Source organism: Haliotis cracherodii, unplaced genomic scaffold, assembly GCF_022045235.1.
Source record: "Haliotis cracherodii isolate W230 unplaced genomic scaffold, xgHalCrac1.p SCAF_14, whole genome shotgun sequence".
NCBI classification, from domain to species: Eukaryota; Metazoa; Mollusca; class Gastropoda; order Lepetellida; family Haliotidae; genus Haliotis; species Haliotis cracherodii.
In genome coordinates, this window is record NW_027266269.1 from 10833801 (window position 1) to 10847324 (window position 13524).

At 39.6% G+C, this 13524-nt stretch overlaps 1 protein-coding gene across 1 annotated transcript in view; it reads left to right on the forward strand.

The window, feature by feature from the left end:
- The first annotated feature begins 3259 nt into the window (after nucleotides 1–3259).
- Nucleotides 3260–13524, forward strand: part of LOC139460536 (uncharacterized) — a 28134-nt gene continuing 17869 nt past the window's right edge. Inside the window, exon 1 of the mRNA XM_071242004.1 lies at nucleotides 3260–3457. Coding sequence (XP_071098105.1) covers nucleotides 3260–3457 — 198 coding nt within the window. The remainder of the gene's footprint in view (nucleotides 3458–13524) is intronic.

Genomic DNA, 13524 nt, shown 5'->3' on the forward strand with positions numbered 1-13524 from the left:
TATTAATCTCTATTTATTATCTGGGGCGGTCGGGTAGCCTAGTGGTTAAAGCGTTCGCTCGTCACGCCGAAGATCCGGGTTCGATTCCCGACATGGGTACAATATGTGAAGCCCATTTCTGGTGTCCCCCGCCGTGATATTGCTGGAATATTGCTAAAAGCGGCGTAAAACCAAACTCACTCACTCACTCACTATTTATTATCTATATGTATAGGCTGTTTTACATTTGTCTAAAAAATATCTGTAGCACCTTGACTAAATCTATGAGATACAACAGTAATCTGCCGATTTTGTTCCAATTCAATTGTCTTTGGTATTGAATGTACTTTACTGTAACGCATGTATCGGCGCGCGCATGTGTCAGGAAACTAGTTTTTGTATTGTACGGAAACGTAGGAAACTGACTGGTCAACCTGCTGCGTTGCCTTTCCTTCCTTAAGTCGTAGTGAGCACGCATACCTGTGGTTTTGAAACGTATTTCTTTTAAACGTTTTGTACAAATAAAAAGTACGTATCATTTCCGTGTTGGTAACGAAGTTTAGTTTTAATTTAATTAATAATAAAGTGATATTATTCATAAACATGTATCGTCATTACTATACTCTTTTTGTCAGTTTATCAAAAAGTTGAATGAATGAAGCTGAATGAAATAAAAGCGAAAGAAGAATGTAGTTCCGGAAGTCATGAAACAAAATTAATGAAGAGGTTTTGTCTGATCTGGTTGTAGATAGTACTGTATGGAATCGTAGAAGGGACATTGTCGCGTTAGTTACAAAACCAAGTATACAGTGTCAGAAATAACCGAAGCGCTTCAATGCGGCAACGTGACATTTTTTACCTTTTATTAAAATGTGTGAAAAGGGCTTTGATATGCACGACAACGAGACAATGTGACAACGACAACGCGACATTTTGATAATGTCCCATTGTCGCGCTTTAAATGCTAGTTTTGACTTTTATTAATGCGACAATGCAACAACGCGACATTGCGACCTTATCAAAATACCCATCATACCCATTGCAAGGATATACCTAGGATACCTCTCGAACAAAATGTGGGCAAATGTAAGCATATCATTCTAGTCCAACCCGGACTCACTCACTCACTCACTCACTCACTCACTCACTCACTCACTCACTAACACAACCACACAACCACTCACTCACACACTCACTCACTCACTCACTCACACAACCACTCACTCACACACACACTCACTCACTCACTCCCCAACACAACCACTCACTCACCAACACAACCACTCACACAACCACTCACTCACTCACTCACACACTCACTCACTCACCAACACAACCACTCACTCACTCACACACTCACTCACTCAACAACACAACCACTCACTCACTCACCAACACAACCACTCACTCACCCACTCACTCAACAACACAACCACTCACTCACTCACCAACACAACCACTTACCAACACAACCACTCACTCACTCACTCACACAACCACTCATTCACTCACCAACACAACCACTCACCAACACAACCACTCACTCACACCCTCACTCACTCACTCACTCAACCACTCAACAACGCAACCACTCACTCACTCACTCAACCACTCAGCCACTCAACAACACAACCACTCACTCACTCACTCACCAACACAACCACTCACTCACTCACCAGCACAGCCACTCAACAACACAGCCACTCAACAACACAACCACTCACTCACTCACTCACTCACTCACACTCACCCTCACCACCACTCACTCACTCACTCACCCTGTGAAATAAATGTAGATCTTAATAATCCAGATGGTTCATACCAAGGTTTGCGGGTTAAAGTGGTCACTGTGTTTGTGTTCATATTGTATTAACAAGGAGTAGCAAGCGAATGACTTAACGCAGAAACATTCGAAACACACACAAACAGCTTAAACATAGTTTGAGGAATTATAAGTAATAAAACATGATATAGAAACGACAGAAAGATAAAGAAGCACTTGTCGTGAGAAGCGACATGTTTAAGAAGGAAATAAACCATTCTTGTTTATTCCTAATCATAAGCACTCGTCAACCCTCAGGGAAACCCAGCCTCCACTATCTCATAATGAAAAGCAGAAATCATAAGGCATACACTCAATGATGGCCATTCTCTTATACCGATTATGTCGTTTTTACCCCTCTGCATTAAATGATTTGTCACAGTAACCACCTCTCTCATCCCTGACAGAAGCCATCCCCGCTCTTACAGGTTGCGTGCGTGTGTGCTTTTTTCAGAGGAGGAAGCTGACATTTGTGATATTCCTATTGTTAGGCTCCTATATATTTATCACCAATACAAACCTAAATAGAAAGAGAGTGTCCAAACTATATTTCGTGTTTCATCAATTTCAAATTCCGTTTCATTATGTGTTTAAGTTTTTAATTTACAATGACACGTCAGGTCATCAGTTTTTTCAATAAAATAAACAAACATCAATGGAATTCTAACATAAATTCTTAGCCTATGCCTGTCAAGAGGTTTCAGTTGTGTTTATTTGGTCAATAAAATACTTCCACAGTACTGAGATGAGAGTCGTGGCCTTAAACCCCTGTCACATGTTTCCGAGACTTGGCGAATCTGTAAACAAAAGTGAAGCGGTGAGTTTTGATACTGTCTCCGTTACAGAACTTGAGAGTGTGAATGGGGCTGGAAAGACACTTGTTTGGTTTGCGGAGAACGAAACAGCGCCGTCGATCGACGTCACGTTCACAAACAATTTCAACAAATAGCAATCGTAAAAGCCGAGGAAGAATGTTCGGGACATGCAACGAGTCGCGAATAGCCTACCGGTGTTGGCCATGAGGTGTGCTGGTGACCCCCCTGCAAGAATTATTACTTCTGGTTCCGACCAACCCCACGAGCTCGTCACGAAACATCGCCCTAGCACGCGGATGAGAGCGCTACGTCATAGCTCGTGCCGTGACGCAGTTGCATGAGCTTAGGATTTCGCCCGCCGAGATTGTCGCAGTTTGTCGGAATATGCTGCGCGATACCCACCCCCCTCCTCGTGTCTGTCACTTCAACAAAAGGGATCATGTTGTCATAGTCTCTACCCCTCTGTGATGCCGCTCAACCTGACTTCCATATATTGTCAACTGTTTTTGATACTGATTCAAAACACGGCCGTCGTTCGGCGAATCCAGACCGCGCGGACCTAATAGAAGACACTTCTTCTAATTAGCATTGCGCGGACCTCAGAGAAGACACATTACACAGTTACTTTTTATGAGGACACAACATGAGACTCGTTACAATGAAGATGGAACTAGGTGTAGTGTCAGTTGTTTTGACTTTTTTCTCCGCACTGCTGCTGAGGAGAGTTGAAGGGCACGGGCGATTAATAGACCCACCTTCACGTGCATCAATGTGGCGATTCGGTTTCGAGGTACCTCAAGCTGACTATGACGATAACCAAGGATACTGTGGAGGTCAGACAGTAAGTTACCAATTTAATTATTTTCTTTGATAATTAAATTATCCACTACAAATCTGAAATATCCAGCTGTCAGTCTTTATGTGCAATCCCTTATGCGTGTCGGAACCCTATGATTGTGGGTTCAAAATCGAACCGATTTTGTTTCTACAATGTCAGCACCGTGTTCTTGTTCTTACCAAAGTGGTAAACGTTTAAAACGTGAATCACTTAGGGTTTTTCTCCCACAGCTGCCAACCGCAGTATAAAAGTAGTTTCCAAGGCAGTGTTAATCCAACTCGGGCTGCTCGTGGTTCTGGTTTTGTCAGCACCATACCGTGGGTTTAACCAAATTGGTATCACATCGGGATTTCCTCCCACGTCAAGCTGACACGCCGTAACTGGAATATTAGTCAAAGCACCGTTAAACAAAACTCACTCACACGCATATTATCGACTTGAAGGAAAGATCAGCTGAGACAGCACCACACAATTTAAGTTGAAAATGTCAGCACCATACTCGTCGGTTTCATAAGGGAGGTGCCGTGATGTAACTGAATATTAAAGTGACAAACCCCTTTCAATATTCTGAAGAAATCTCTGCCAAAAGAAGTCGATGAGCATTTATCTATTATCACATGGTGCTGATAAAAGATGTACGCGAAAATGTGAGCGTATCACCGTTGACACACGTCACAAACACATGCAATGCAACTGTTCCCCTGAAAATAAAGTGAACACAATGTATAAGTCAAAATAGAGAATTATATCGGACATCATTATTCGTGACTGATGTTCCAAATTTTAAATTTGGAGATGTCCCCACATGTCTTCCATATAACTTGAGCGGTGGGATAGCCTTGTGGTTAAAGCGTTGGCTCGTCACGCCGAAGATCCGGATTAGATACACCACATGGGTACAATGCGTGAAGCCTATTTTTTGTCCCCCTGCGTTATATTGCTGGAATATTGCTTAAAGAAGCATAAAAACCTATTCACTCACTCACAACCTTAAAACTTTAAAAAAAGTTTAAAAAAAGTTTTACTGAAGCCTTGAATGCTGTATCCTTTGTCAAACAGTTTCTGGGCAAGAGTTGTGTTTTCAGAGCGGTTAAACACAACCTAATCACTTCAATCTACATGATAATAAAAGACCGCCTCCGTGGTCTAGTGGTAGAGCGTCCGCCCGGAGAGTTCGGGGTTCGATCCCCGGCCGCGTCATACCAAAAGACGTTAAAAGATGGTAATTGTTGTTACCCTGTCTGGTGCTCGGCATTAAGGGGCTAAAACATGGACTGGTCGGCTCGGAGTCAGTATAATGTGTCTGAGTGGGATATTCATGTTAAACTGCGGCATGGTATCTCAGTGAGCTAGCACTATAAATCGGCATCAGTCCGGACTAGTACAAGCAGCCACACAAACACACACACGTACATGCACGTCGCTATATAAGTGCAATAATCTTGGTCGCGATGTTAAACCCAATTTCACCTCACCTCACCTCACCTCACCTCACCTCACCTCACCTCACCTGATAATAAAACTACGAGCGCCCTGTGGACTGATTTACGATAGGTTTCTCGATATGCATACGTAATTTAAAAATACAAATTTCTTTGCCGTGAAGAAAGAGTAACATTTATTTAATGAAATTAGCAATTATGATTTGAGTTATAGCACGGGAACATTTAATTAACTGTTACTAATCACAGCCATCATGCCTTAATACACGCAAATAACTTTGACATATTGAAAAAGTCAGGTAACCAGAAAGCCCGACTCTTGGACTCATATGGCGGGACATGTTTTAATGTGTTATCTCTCCTGGAACAACTTCTATTTCCACACTTTCTCAAGCATGCCTTTACCGTTCTGCCCTTGCACAATGCAGAGGTGGTAATGCACCTTTAATAATCGAAACAGGCCGTAAAAGTGAAGACAGGGTGTGCTTTTACTGATATGATCATTTTGAAGATAAAAAACATGTTTTATTCCAATGTCTATTATACGGATCTAAGGGCTTCATTATTTACGAGTATAACGGCTAAAATGTCCAACTTTTTAAACCTGTTACACAATGAGAAATTGTGTGTCCTTTCTAATCATGAGGTATATTTCACTGCTAAAACGTGTTTTTAATATAACAACGCAGAAAGCTATTGCTATATCGGTAAAACATTTGTAATCTGTATATATCATTTAGTTTTATATCGTCACTCATAACTTTATGAGAGTGGCTGTATTATTAGTTTTGTGTATAAACTCATATTTTATGCATGTTTTTATGATGTACAACGGTGAGACAAAAATTAAATATCTGTCTTTCTGGCTGCAATATATTTCATTTAAGGCGACGGGATTGTATTTGTCTTTATAACCTAATCACCAAGAGGAGAGAAATAATGATTCGTGGTATAAATAACCTCGACGAGGGAAGTGCATCATTTTATTCGCGATTATAACTTCCGTTAAAATATGCCCGAAGCGCATTTTCCTTTCTCAGCGTTAACGGAACAAAAAATCAAAGCAGACTAAAAAATAATTTTAATCCCTAACCCAACACCTGTCAGACAGAAGTGTTTATGATAGGCGGGCGTTGCTGTTGACAACCGTTTATAAATCTGTGTGATAATACATAAAAAAATTCCTTGTAGAACGTTCCACGTCTTAAACAAGTGACGAACCATTTGCGATCGTTTGCCAACGTGACGAAAAATGGGATACGCCGGGGCGAGTCATTTTCCCCGTCTCTTTATATAGAAGGTAACAATTATCTTAAATTACGATCCCTACGGCACGGTTTTATATCAGTTAAGTTTCTGAAGGCTATTATCAGGATCGTGTGCCTTTTGAAACCAATTACTTTCCCATAAATATCAGCAGACAGGCGTACTAATGGATTTGGCGATCATTGCAAATTTGCTTGTTCGTTTGGCGTTTGAAGTGTGGTATGTCTGGGGATGCTGACGATTGACAGCGTTAGATTTTGATAGACATCTATACGTTGGAAGAATGGGAAAACATTAAACATTTTATGGATAACAACTTGTTTATTTTTTGCAAGGGTTAGTTCCGTTTCAAGTGATGAGGAGGCAAAGAGTTAATTACACATTCTCGACATGTTCATATGTTTGAAAAATATATAATTATGCATTTTGTAATTAAATACTATATCTGTTTCAAAATAAAATAATAAACCCAATATGATGTCAAATTAAAAACGTGTTATTTCACACAGTGAACACTAGGTGAACACGAGGTGAACACTAAGTGAAATAACACTTTATGCCGGAGCTACTTTCAGCCCACAGTGATGACTCGTGGCTTTCAACTTCAGTAAGAATATACACAAGACACGTGTGAAATATTTGTCTTTTCAAACAACATGTTTATCTCATCTCGTGGCTAAAATAGCAACTTTTTACAGGCCATGTGATGAAATAAGCCTGATATTTGACAAGATTACCCAGATTTCCTCTATGTATTTGTACGTTCGTATACAAGTGGGCACATGTCATTTTCGAAAGCGAGACATTGTTCTTTGCAACCGTTTGGTGTATCCGCGACCTATAGGAATCAATCAATTTATGGTTATTCTTATTTCGACCATCGACTGTATGTTTTGGGAGAAAAATATCCGTAAAATCAAACAATTTAAAAAGAGACCTCTATGACTACTTCTTTAAATCCTAAGAACAGATACATTTTCTTGTATAAAAATCTAATTCTTTTTGAGCATTTTTTTGCTTGGCCATTTAAGGTAACGCGACATTATATGCATTTGGGTAATAAAACAAGACCAGATTATCGAACTGGCATTGTAAATAGTATTGCATTCCATCTAATTGATGATACCTCTCGGAATGCCACTTCTTGACAAAATACAAGTGATGAAGCCACAAGCATGTTCCGTCGTGGTAATGGCTGCAGTCGTTAGTGTCACAAGTCGTGCTGATTAATATATTTTGTGTCAAAGTCTCGGGAGACAGATCAACAAGGTCTAGGCGATAAGACCATGTGATACTGATGGTGCGGAGGATGTAGCACGATGCTGACATTCCAGAGATACCATCTTCATGTCTGTGTCTGTCATAAAGTGAGTGAGTGAGTGAGTTGGGTTTGACGCGGCTTTAAATAGAATTTAAGAGTTTGAGTTTGAGAATTTGAGAAAGTCCGAAGTGGGGTGTCTCGAACGTTTACTACTTTGGTGAAACCCACGAGCACGGGAATGGTGCTGACAAACCTAGAAACATAATCGGGGCGAAAAGGGATCCGAACACACGATCATAGGTTACTGGCGTGCTCTTCTTAATACAAAAAAGTACAGAACAAAATATTCTTTACACGGCGAGCATTTAGCGTCAGGCAGAAACTGTTATACTCATGGGATGTTGATGTCTTAACATATGTTTGTCTATAATAATAATAATACTAACCAAGCGATGTGCCATATGAAATAGTCCCAGACTCAGTGTTTCAAGGAGGGGCTATCTGAATGACCACTGCGTCGAGTTTATTTGCACTTTGTTGAGAAGATCAGCAACCCTGCAGAGTCCTTCGCTTGGATGAAGTCGGCTGGCCTGAAAAGTGAAACAGAAAGCTTTCTGTTTGCTGCTCAGGACCAGTCTACTACCCACTCGAAACCGTCAATATATGATTTTGCATCAAAATGTAAATATGAAATGTAGATTATTAAATGAATTTAATGAGCCTGTCCAACACATTGTCGGGGAATGCCCAGCTTTGGCACAAACACAGTACATTGGTCACTCTTTTGTACGACCCAGAATATGTAGAGGGGTTCATGCAAAATGATAAATAGAAATTCTTTGGAATAGGCCCGTATACAGCCCGAGACCTATCCAGGCAAACAAACCTGATCTTGTCATTTTTGATAAATCCAATGAAATCATTTATATTATTGAATTCTCTGTCCCTTTTGACACTAATGTGATTGACAAGATTGAAGAAAAACATTGCAATTATGATCTTGCTTTCGAAATGTCACGCTTGCATCCCAAGTACCAAGTTGTCTGTATCCCTATTGTTCTCGGTGCCTTAGGTTGGGTACCTCCCAATCTGTTGACTGACATTGGGAGAGTTCCCGGGTTTGTTGCCAGGAGTACAGCCCTTCTGACAATCTGGGTAATGCAGAAGTCTGCAGTGTTGGAGATTCTCACATTTTCCGAAAAGTCCAGGGTGGGTTCGACTTGGCAGCGCAAGAGATACCCCGTGTTTTTCAAAACGTGTTATTCAGTATGGAGAGGGACCAAAACCAAATGCCTAAGACCTGCATCACGTCGACAGCAAGCATTATAACCGAAATACGGTTCCCTACACATGTGATGTTGTTCATTTCTAAAAAGATCCTTTTCTCATGTTTGGAATGTTCTTCATTGAAAGTAAGATATTACAACACAGCTTGGACACAGAGATTATTTGAATACAAATATCAAATATTTCCTAGTTGAAATAACTATTTCCGAAAATGGTTTGTCAAACATCCACCATAACATTAATACCTTAAAAGAAAACACATTCGTGATAATGGTTCTGTTTAGATACAACACCAACTTAGGACTTTTATCCGTCTTTAACATAACACATATAAATAAATACAATGTCGTGTCGCCTCGCCCAAAGCAGCCAGAAAGGATTATGAACGTGTTTCATTATTACTTATATATCTTTTCGTTTCAAGATGTGACAAGTAGATGAAGGAAGGTATATTCAAGTAAATAAATAGACATAAGTATAACACCTTGTAAGTAAACACCCCAGAAACAAGATCACGATCCACAGTACAGATGATGATGTTTATTGGCTCAGTGCAAAGATTAACTTGGTGTGGCAGTTGTGAGAAAAGTCCTTGTGCCCAATAAATAGATTTTTCTCGGAGGTGGAGCTGAAAATTGTTACTTGCATAATTTGAAAAATAATTTGTCCTATGCAATCAATGCGTAGTTATGCCGAGCAATATACCTACCATTAGCGACTACAATTCTCTGTTACTTAAGTACTTTAGTGCATGTATGTTTAATTAGATTTCACGGAAAGACACTTTTGGCTTACAACTAAGCTTTTAAATATAAATTGTCAAAGCAAGAGAATGACCAGTCTATATTATCCGCCGAAGAAGATTACAATATGACGTAAAAAAGTTATGATAGGGCCACTGAAAATCAATGATGACACCAGGTGTTCGCGAAAAGTTACGCATGTCCTGCTCTACATTTAGAACCGCCAAAATCAACGTTCCTTAATCAAATTCAGAGTCTAAAAGATGTTATGCGTATATATATAAGATAGCTTCGCGATATTTCGAAAATAACAATGCAGAACGAAGCGTTGTTTATTTCATGATAAAACTTTGTTCAACCATAACGTCATTTCTGGAGATTCAGATATGCCTTGATGACGTCAAGTATTGGCCGACGTTATATTTGAGAGAGAAGTGTCCGGTAAGTTCCCTATAGATGTTGCTGGTCTACGCAGATAAACTCAGTGGTCGAACGATCGCATCCAAACGTGGGAGAGGAATGACAATCGGTATTAGGAGTAAAGGTACAGGTTATCGACGTGAGGATTGTGAGAATTTGCGGGTAAAAACGAACTTAACCAACATGTTCGTAAAAAGGATTGTCCGACATTTCCAAGGTCGGATTCTATTTAGAGAGTCATCATTATGAAAATGTGTTTAAATATAATATTTTCAAAGCTTGTACATTGTATCAACATCCTTAAAAAGGCTGTACATAATGTTGATATCTCATATAAGAAATAAAGGACTAGTGGCCCCTCATGGTTTATTCTCCCTGCATTGTGTCATTGTACGATAAGCCAACTCCCACTCGTCGTTTATTTCTTATATATCATTTTTAAGCCCATGTCATATTCCTGTTTTCGTTTAACATCTGCAAGATTCTTCATATTTTGTTCTTCCTTTCCAATATTTATGGACACGTATATTATACAGTAGTCATTCAAAGAACAATAGCCTCACACCATAGACTGAGCCTCTCTTAAAATTACAGAATTTTTATAAGATCTTCAAACTATTTTTTTTTTTACAATAGATTTTTGCACTGCATATCGATAAGGAGATATGACCTCCTTTGGCCATATCGAGTCTCCTTTCTTGTCCATAGTTAAATAATTAATAAGAATTTGACAAACCGAAGTACATTGTTCAATGTCTGTGACAAGGTCATCTGATGTGTCATCTGTCGATTCAGCAAACCCAACACACGCCATCTTCATGCTGTCATTGTATCATTATTAAGTCTCTTCAAAACAAAGGTCAAGCCAAAATTTGATATTTACTTCCAATTTTTATGAAATCCGCTTTCGTCAAACTGTGAAATCCGCGAATTCCCTTTCATTATGAGACTAAATATTTGTGTGGAAGGATTCCAAACAAGATCTGGTGCTTATGCACCGTTTTTATTAGCGAGGGTATTGATTAACCTGTTTGAGTCTTAAATAACTTTACAAATACCCCGGGCACACGAGTTATGTCGAATTAGTTGAATCGTAAATATGAAAACTGGGACTACTCCTTCTTTACTTCGCCCTTCTGTCAAGCATGTTTAAAAATCAAGGTTATATATCTGAATCCAACAATCCACGCAGGACAGAAGTGCCTTGAAAGTCCAACTACACCTTATAACAAGCAAGAGAAGGATGTAACGGATGCTTGTATCATTACCCACTTCCCCGAAACCGAAAAACGTCTGAGTTTGAAAATTGCCTGGATGCGTACATGGGAAACATTTTCATTATCAGATAAATTCCTTATAAATTCCACTGTAGAGACAGCAACGACTATAGAAGAGATACGAATACAACATTAAATGCTGTCATAAAGTCTTAAAGTTGAACTAGTGTCAAGTGATTAAGAAACAAAAAATGAGAAACATCACTGTGTACACATATGATCTCTAACCAACCAATATGTAGTTTCGTTTACACATTTCATATTAGTTGCACATAAGGCACGGCTATACTGAGTGAGTGTTGTTTTCCGACGCTTTTAGTAAATATTCCAGCATTATCAAGACGGGGACACAATAAAGACTTTACATATTGCACTGGGCTGCCGCCGATCTGGTATGAATAAGATCTGGACCTACCTTGAAAATATATAGCGGCCATTGGATAACTCTCTATAACGCGAACCATGGATAGTGGGGTAGCCTGGTGGTTAAAGCGTTCGCTCGTTACGCCGAAAACCCGGATTCAAGTTTACCAATGGGTATAATATGTGAAGCCTATTTCTGGTGTTCCCTGCCGTGATATTACTGGAATATTGCGAAAAGCATACCCAACTCACTAACGCAAACCTACTGCTGTGGTATACATTATCGTCATAGTAATATTTTTTTCACAATACCCACAACGATTTGAGTAATAATAAAATTGCTGAAGAAGTCAAACTTTTAACCGCCAGTTTCATCCTTATGTTTATAGTGATTATATTATATTTAAACCACGTGGCAACCACAAAATGATTCCATCCGTACTTGATACAGACGTCAGTGCTTACATCGATTTGAACCTTTTGTTTAAACAAAGTCACACATGTCTATGGAAGTGTCCTCCCTTCAAAATCGAAATTCACTACTTTAGCTGTGTAGAATCTATCGTGCACTCGTCGTAATGATTGCGACTTCGTTGCCGGCACAATTATAACAAAACTGCCACTTCCTTCTTCCTGTGCGACTTGCCGTATTCCGTTCCAAGGTCACTGTTATATGTCGTAACCAACACACCAAACAGGCAAGCCCCCATATTTGAGTATAACTGACCTTCATACGGTTCATTATTTGATTACGAGCTAAAAGCATCACCTCCACGCCCCCGTGTCCAAGCATTGCATAATTTGTCAAACGTAAATTCAAATTCAGGCGCCATATTTGAACACTGTCACGTGACTCTGGTTTTTTTAATCCTTATTGTCAACATTGTCTGCTATGGCTGAGACGATCGACACGGTTGTGTTTAATTTTTTTGTCTTTCTTTTTTATGGACGTCTTAATCAATATTATATGGACAACTACTGGGTTTCTGTTAGTGGGATACGCCAAGGCGATCTCTTTTGAAGGCTGTTTTTATTTGTATTAAGGCAGAACTTAATATGAAAATAAATCAAGAAATGTGGCAGTGTCTTTTGTTTAACTACAAACATACATGTTCAAAGTTTTTTTATTACAAAACAGTAAAGCAGTTTCTAAAGAATTATTACAGTTAACATGAAAGAGTGAACAAAAGGAGGCGGTCCTTCATAAATGAATGACATACGACGTAATATTATCAGTTTAAGTATTCTGAAGTATTACGTAATTTCTTTTACGCTTTCATAATATATTGAAAAGGTGTCTAGTATTTAATAGGGGGCACGGGTGGCCCAGTCGTCTAAGGCGCCGCGATTCGCTGTGCAGAGTTGCGTCCCTTGGGCACGCCAGAAACCTATGATTTTGGGTTCGAATCCCGGTTTGCCCCGATTATGTTTCTAGGTTTGTCAGCACCATACCCGTGCTCGTGGGTTTCACCGAAGTGGTAAACGTCTGAGACCTGCATGACTTCGGGCTTTCCTCCCACATTAAGCTGACACGCCGTGATATAACTGGAATACTGTTAAAAGCGGCGTTAAACCCAACTCACTCACACACTCACTAGTATTTAATATGTTGTTTAAAAATTAAACTCAGTTAGGTGGTTGTATTCAGCTCAAACCTTCAGGGCCCCGTTTCACAAAGAGATCTTAGCGCTAAGATGGTCGTAACTCCCATACCTTAACGTTGGCTTAAGACAGTTGTAGCAATACGATCGCGATGTGGAATGGGGGCCTTGGTCGTTTATATGTACCCTTCACAATGGGCACTATAGCGAATACAGCGAAACCTCGTAAATCCGGAAACCCTGTCATTTGGACCAGTACCGTTTTATGAAGGTTATTACATAATTAATAACATTACCAAATATAATGATACGTTGAACCGGACATATGGTAATCCGGACGATATCACAAGGACGACACCGTTCGGATTAATGGGGCTTCCCTGTATATCATTAAACATTTAACATAATGT